The 6,163-nt window shown below is 41.5% G+C and overlaps 1 protein-coding gene across 1 annotated transcript; it reads right to left on the reverse strand.

Moving 5' to 3' along the window:
• Positions 1-3,462: 3,462 nt before the first annotated feature.
• On the reverse strand, positions 3,463-4,848 carry LOC119745129 (G-protein coupled receptor 54-like). Its single transcript, XM_038221352.1, has 2 exons — positions 4,505-4,848; positions 3,463-3,481 (listed from the first exon to the last, which is right to left on the reverse strand). The coding sequence occupies exons 1-2, from the start codon at positions 4,846-4,848 to the stop codon at positions 3,463-3,465; spliced, it is 363 nt and encodes a 120-aa protein (XP_038077280.1).
• Positions 4,849-6,163: the final 1,315 nt, after the last annotated feature.

The raw sequence follows: 6,163 nt of genomic DNA on the forward strand, positions 1-6,163 counted from the left end.
GCCCCCTTTGGCCCCCTCCCTGGATCCACCCTTGAGAACCGGTTGGTTGTGAAACCCAACGTTCCGATCAGTATGCTCTGATCGTCTTCAGCAGGAAAAAAGTATAAGTAGTTATTTCAAATCATGTGACATAGTTAATTTTTCACGTGATACGTTGCACGCATGCGTATTATAAAATATAAAATAATCAATAAAAATAAAAAATAAAAATAATCAATAAAAATATTTGCAGCCGGTTGTATTCAAGACATGACATCACGTGACAGTCACGTGGTGGGGACAGGGCAATGCCCTGCAGTTTAGATTGCATTAATTTGCTGCCCCGTACTTGCAATACGGCGACTTCCAATGTTCGTTTTCAATGTAATTCCTTAAACGATGCATCCTGTACGCTTCATTGATACTAATGACTGACATCTTAATGTGTGTTTCTTTTCTACACGATAGTACAACGACCTCGGAAGCTGTTAACGTTAATCCCAGATCATTTTCAGCACGCAGATGATAACCCGAAGACGTGTAATGACACAATCTTAAATAAGTAATGTCGTTCGATGGCCATTAACTAATACCTGTATTAGTGTCTGCACGTAATATTAAAAAGTGCACTCACCAAACAGAATGTGACATTTGGGAACCACTTGTTTTTTTTTTTCAGCGTATGTACTGTGTGTAAACAAAGCTTGTCTTCTGTAGATTGGAAACTTTTGTGGTTGAAAATGAAACAAAACAAATATATTTCAATCTCCATCTGCCGTGCCTGCGTTAAGGATCACGTTTTTTTTCCCACTAAAGAGGAAAATGGTATCTTTGGCGCATCGTTTTGTTTGTATTTCACATTGTGGTAAACCATTCGGCGCCAAACCTCCTGACTGGAAGGCCTACGATGCACCAGAGATACCATTATTCTCTTTATTAGGGAAAAAACGCTTTCCTTAACGCAGGCACGGCAGATGGAGATTTAAATATATATTTGTTTTCTTTTCATTTGCACCACCATCGTTAACTTCCAGTACAGGATGATTTTTTTTTTATAAACTTATAGGATCACTATCTTTCGCAACATCTTCATTAAATCTCTGGTGAGGTGTGCCGTGCGGAAAATATGGCGTATATAGGATAACGAGATTGCTGATCTAAAACTTTAGAGTATAGTTGGACGATACATTTGGAAAAAGTTTTACCTTCTATCAAGAAAATAACGCGCACAACTATGAATTTACTATCTGTTTGAAAATTAAGCTAGAGCATTTTGGTATGGCTTGCTTTCATCTTGCAATGGAGACAAAAACAAATCACCATTTTAGACCCTACATGCATAAATATTGATAATTAACGTGAAATACGGTTCCCCACCTTTTCAACACTTGGTGGCAGCAGATAATCACAAATGCCATCTTGAAAGGTTCACCTAGCAATGAGCTTGCGCAAAGGTGTTCTCAACAACTGGGAATTGTGAGAAAAAAATCGCCTAGCAGCGAACATACGCAAAAGGGTTCTGAATCAGTTGAGAATAGCGGGTTCGATTTGCCCGTGCATCGACCGAACTAAAAAAGAGGGCAATGGACTTCATTTTACCCCACCCAAAGATTAAACGAAATTATGACTATAGTATTGTGTTTCAGCTGTGAAAAAAAATATTCTATGAAAATTACAGCTCCGACTGAAGTCCCCAGGTCGGCTGTGCGTTTTTGTTTCGGTTGATCCAAATGGATTTCCAATCCCCTGGTATATAGTTTATTTGATTATACGTACGCCGTACCTGGGGACTGAAGCTGGTTGAACACAACTGACCCTTTTTGCGACGACTATTTCTGTAGCGATCTGGCAACAACTATATTAAACGCCGATTTTAGGTGTGTTCGCGAAAAGAAGTGTTTTTCTGGAACAACCTCTGAATTTGTTGTAGGTTCTGCCGTCCTGCAGCCCCCTCCCTTTTTTAGGGGGGGGGGTGTTTTTCAGCCACGTTGTAAGGCTTTATTTCTCGAAGGCCAAACAATCTTGAAGTAATCACCCTTTGGCGATTCATCAACTTGGTTTCTTGTTGGGGTAAATCTCACGAGACTGAAACACAATTCAATCAAATTACAAATGCATTGCACCTATATAATGGACAACCGTCCCCGCTTGAACCCTTGAATCCATTGCGGTGTGTTGTGCACGGTATGTACAATTTTGAGCAATGTGTCTTCGTGTTTTCGCTGCAAGGTTTCACAAATTAATGTGTTTGTTCTTTTGTTTACTTCTTTGATTTTCAAAAAAACCTATCCCTTATTACATGGAGGAGATCACAGATTCGTAAGGAAAGCTTAAGTGCCTGGAAGGTTTTTTTTAGTTATAAGGTGGAAACTTTTTTATAGTTACTGACAATGTGACTTTGAATCGATAAACGGGTCACTGTTGCTGGCTGATACACAGGTTGTTTGTCACATTTAATTGATGGATCCTCAAAAGTGTCACAGTCTGCCAGATCTTTAACACTATCGATTGCAGGAAATGCAACAGTTTTGGTGTCACGTACCTCTGAACGGTCCAGTTGCATTGATGTTGCCGCAAGGAAACTTATATTTGTGACTTCCATTTCTTGTTGCGCATCTCTGCGTAACCGAACACCATAATTTGCGGCATAAAGTACTCCCCGACCATTTTCTATAATAGCCCAGGATTTCAGTTGGACGCAAGCGCTTTTGGGTCAGTTAAGATCCCGCGGATTTGCTCCTTCCTATAACCCCTGAAATTGAACACCCGATATCCTTGAGGTACAGTTTGGAAACAGACTCGGAATCTCTTAAGGGTTGTTGCTCCGTTATAAAGTGTTGCTGATCCCTGCAGCGACGCTACCCAAATGAATTGAGTAAAAACACGATCCTGTAATTTTCCCTCTAATATTTTTGTTTTGATAAATACGTCTGCCCTGACTGAAAACAGGAAACTAGTATTACTGCATTAATTATTTGGTAGGGAAAGGACTAATGCACCTACTAAAAGACAGAAGAAGAAACACGGGAGGGTCGATAAGCTCTCCTGGGTCATCTCTCTTTGTGTCGCCTCTTTTGTCGTTCGGACTACGTGACTGACCGCACACCAAACTTTACTGTTCGTTGTGTTCACCCGAGCTGTTGTGAAATCTCGCGAGATTTGTTCCGTCTCCGTTCACTGCTGCACGGATCAATGTACACGCGTGGTGACATCAAAATAGCCGTATGGTCATTAAAATCAACCTTACACAACCCGAGAGGTTGTAGTTTCATTGTGTTTTCACATACAAATGGCCAGCTTGTGTAAGACATGATGACCATTCTTTGTATAATTTGATACTAGTATACATTTTTTATGTCGCATCTTTAAAAAAAAAAGGTTAACGATATCACATTTCCTTTCAACACCGGCTTTTCAGATCATCCTTTTAAAGAAATCCGATTACAAAGATTAAACCAAAAAGTCACGTGACGAAATGACGGTTTAGCTTTCCCCAGCCAGGCTGTTAAAAAAAATGTTCAGGACATTCAATAGCTTGAGTGTAGCGGTTAGGATTAATGATGCCTTTATTCATCTGACCTTTCGCTTCTATTCATTGATGACACTTATACTCTCAACCTGTATTGTGTGTGTTCTCCAGACGATGCAATAATCTGTACTGCATCATTGAAATTCGTCTGTAAATTCCACAATGCAAATTATCCTGCCGAGTATCAACCAAAGCAGAAGGAAATTGTTTGTACCTGTCCGCTGTCAGTCAGGTAAGACAAGGTGACTCGATCGTCGCAGGTTTAGTGATAATAGTGCTCTACGCGTTATCAATTTACATCTGATCATTTTAAATCTGTTCGGTTGCAGACCGCAGACAACATGTTCCCAGCTTCACTCACACGTAACAGAAAGAAGAGCCTGTTGTCCACGTGCATGATTCTGTCACAATGTCTTGCTTGTGTCGGTCCTATAGGTTATTGTTAGATCTCTTTGAAGCATTTCTTTTCCGGGGTAAAATAACATTTAAAAGCATTTACATCTCCCCTAGTCAACTGTCTTGCTATCGATCAGCCTCGTTTCGTGCACGATTTTGCCAGCAAAGGTTTTATATAAAATTTTGTAAATTAAGAAGTTTTATCTATTTTTACAAGCCGTAAAATTTTTGATTTTGACAACACTGGAATCCCGAAAAAGAATTTCCACTTTTAGATAAGCATATTGCCCTGTATTGATCGTGGATTAAACTACTTAAACAATTCCTTGAAAACAAAACTTAATGATTAGGAAGGTCGGTTTGTTTTCAGGATAATTTCTGCAACATCTTTATCTCTTCTATCTGTGGTGTATGTCAAATTATGAAACTGTTTACGGGATCGGATCAGTGAAAACTCAATCATGCGTGGGAGTGGATAGGCCTACAAGGTGATAGTTAATTGTTATAATATGGTGGTACGTAATCACGTTTGCCTGTAACATCCATTAGTCCTTTTTGAGTCCAAATTTAATTAATAAATGTTTCCTGTTACTTACATACTGCATGAAGGCCACGGTTTTGCAGAGGAAATCTCCATAAATCCAGTCTGTCAGGATGAACTGGGACGCAGTGATGGGCGCACAGATGACGATAAACACCATATCCGTGATGGCGTTATTCATAATGAAGAAATTGGTGACGGTCCTCATGGAACGATTGCGGGCGATGACGACCACGACACAGACATTGCCGACCAGACCCACGATGGTAATGATCCCAAAGATGATGGGCACCAACACGGTGTGAACCCCTACCTCGGGCTCAGTCCCAAAAGCGCTGGAGTTGTAGTCGTAGAAGGAGTAGAGGTACGAGAAGGAAGCGGAGTAGGAATAGTCCTCCCCCATACTGCCTCACTTAGCTAGAAGTTCGCTTCGACACGGAGTGGGTAGAAAACAACACGCCTGAACTCGAAAGATAATGCTCCTTGTCGACAGGAGGAGATGGATCGACGGGGTGTCCTCAACAAGCTTATTCAGTATTCCATCATGTTCCAGTTGGGTTGCCCTGATGTCCGAGTTAACAGCGCTCTGGGATACAACTTGTCTCTCGAGAGGTGAGCAAGCTGTTGCTTCCCGCTAGAAAACGAGGACAGTGAATGGAGGAGAATGTAATGTCATCAACGGACTGGGGAATCGCTGATTGCAGACCCCCTGCGATGTTGAGATGAAAAGGGGCTGTCTCTCTCTCTGGCAGCTGTCGCGTGATGAGCCTGGACGGGATCGGGCTTGTTCATCTGCGTCTTTCTCCCGAGATCACAGCGATATATATTTTTTTTTTCCTTCTTAAAGCAAGCGACACATGTGCGCTGCCTGGTTTGCTAACATTGTATCTTCTCCAATGCGTGAACGGTCAGGACAGCCAGGACACTAATTGGGATGGGTGAGTAATCCACACAGACGCAAGTGCTTCACTGTTGCTTCTTTGTCAGATGCCGTTGGGGGAGTACACATCACAAGTCAAACATTTCCAACACTCACATCCCACTGTCGGCTCAGTGGCAAGCGTTGAGTTGAGTTGAACCCCACATCACACGGGGAGCAATAAGGCTTCACTGGTTCCACCTGAGGATGACCACGATACCTGTGAATTGGCGGGGCCAGGGCACCAGCTAGTCTAGTCCGTGCCCTGCACGCAGAATATCGCAGCTGGCGCGGTAATCCGAGGTCTAATCTGAAATCGTCTTCTGATTCGTTGACGGTGCTCGAGTCACGTCTGGGATGTTTGCAGGAAATCGAGAGAAACTGTAAACGCGAGAAAAGGGCAAGTCCTATCTTTGCGGATTAGCGTTTCTACTGGGATTTAAAGTAGCGGTGAAACATTTATCTACTTTATGTTTTGGCTTGTTTCAGGGGATCTTTTTTTCACGGTAGTTGAAACCGCCAAGACAAAGGAAACCAAGTATAGGAAAGAAGAAAACCAGCCAACGCTGCATTGTACCTATTTCTGATAGTAATTAAGAGCTTTGAGTCGAAGAACGCCCTCTGTTGCTACTTTGGTCTCGGAATAATTCTAGCTTTTATGTATTTAATGGCTTAAAGAGTTATAGGGCCTACTTATTTTGTTTCTAAAATGTAGATATAATTAAGCATTAACTTTCCACACTATTTATTTTCCCCAACGCATTCAAACAAATCGTAAATGATATATTTATTGTTTTTA

Source organism: Patiria miniata, unplaced genomic scaffold (assembly GCF_015706575.1).
Source record: "Patiria miniata isolate m_02_andy unplaced genomic scaffold, ASM1570657v1 HiC_scaffold_7, whole genome shotgun sequence".
Lineage (NCBI taxonomy): Eukaryota > Metazoa > Echinodermata > Asteroidea > Valvatida > Asterinidae > Patiria > Patiria miniata.

Bases quoted from the DNA above. Each gene is read 5' to 3' on its own strand.
- LOC119745129 (XM_038221352.1), bottom strand. From the start codon at position 4,848: ATGGGGGAGGACTATTCCTACTCCGCTTCCTTCTCGTACCTCTACTCC.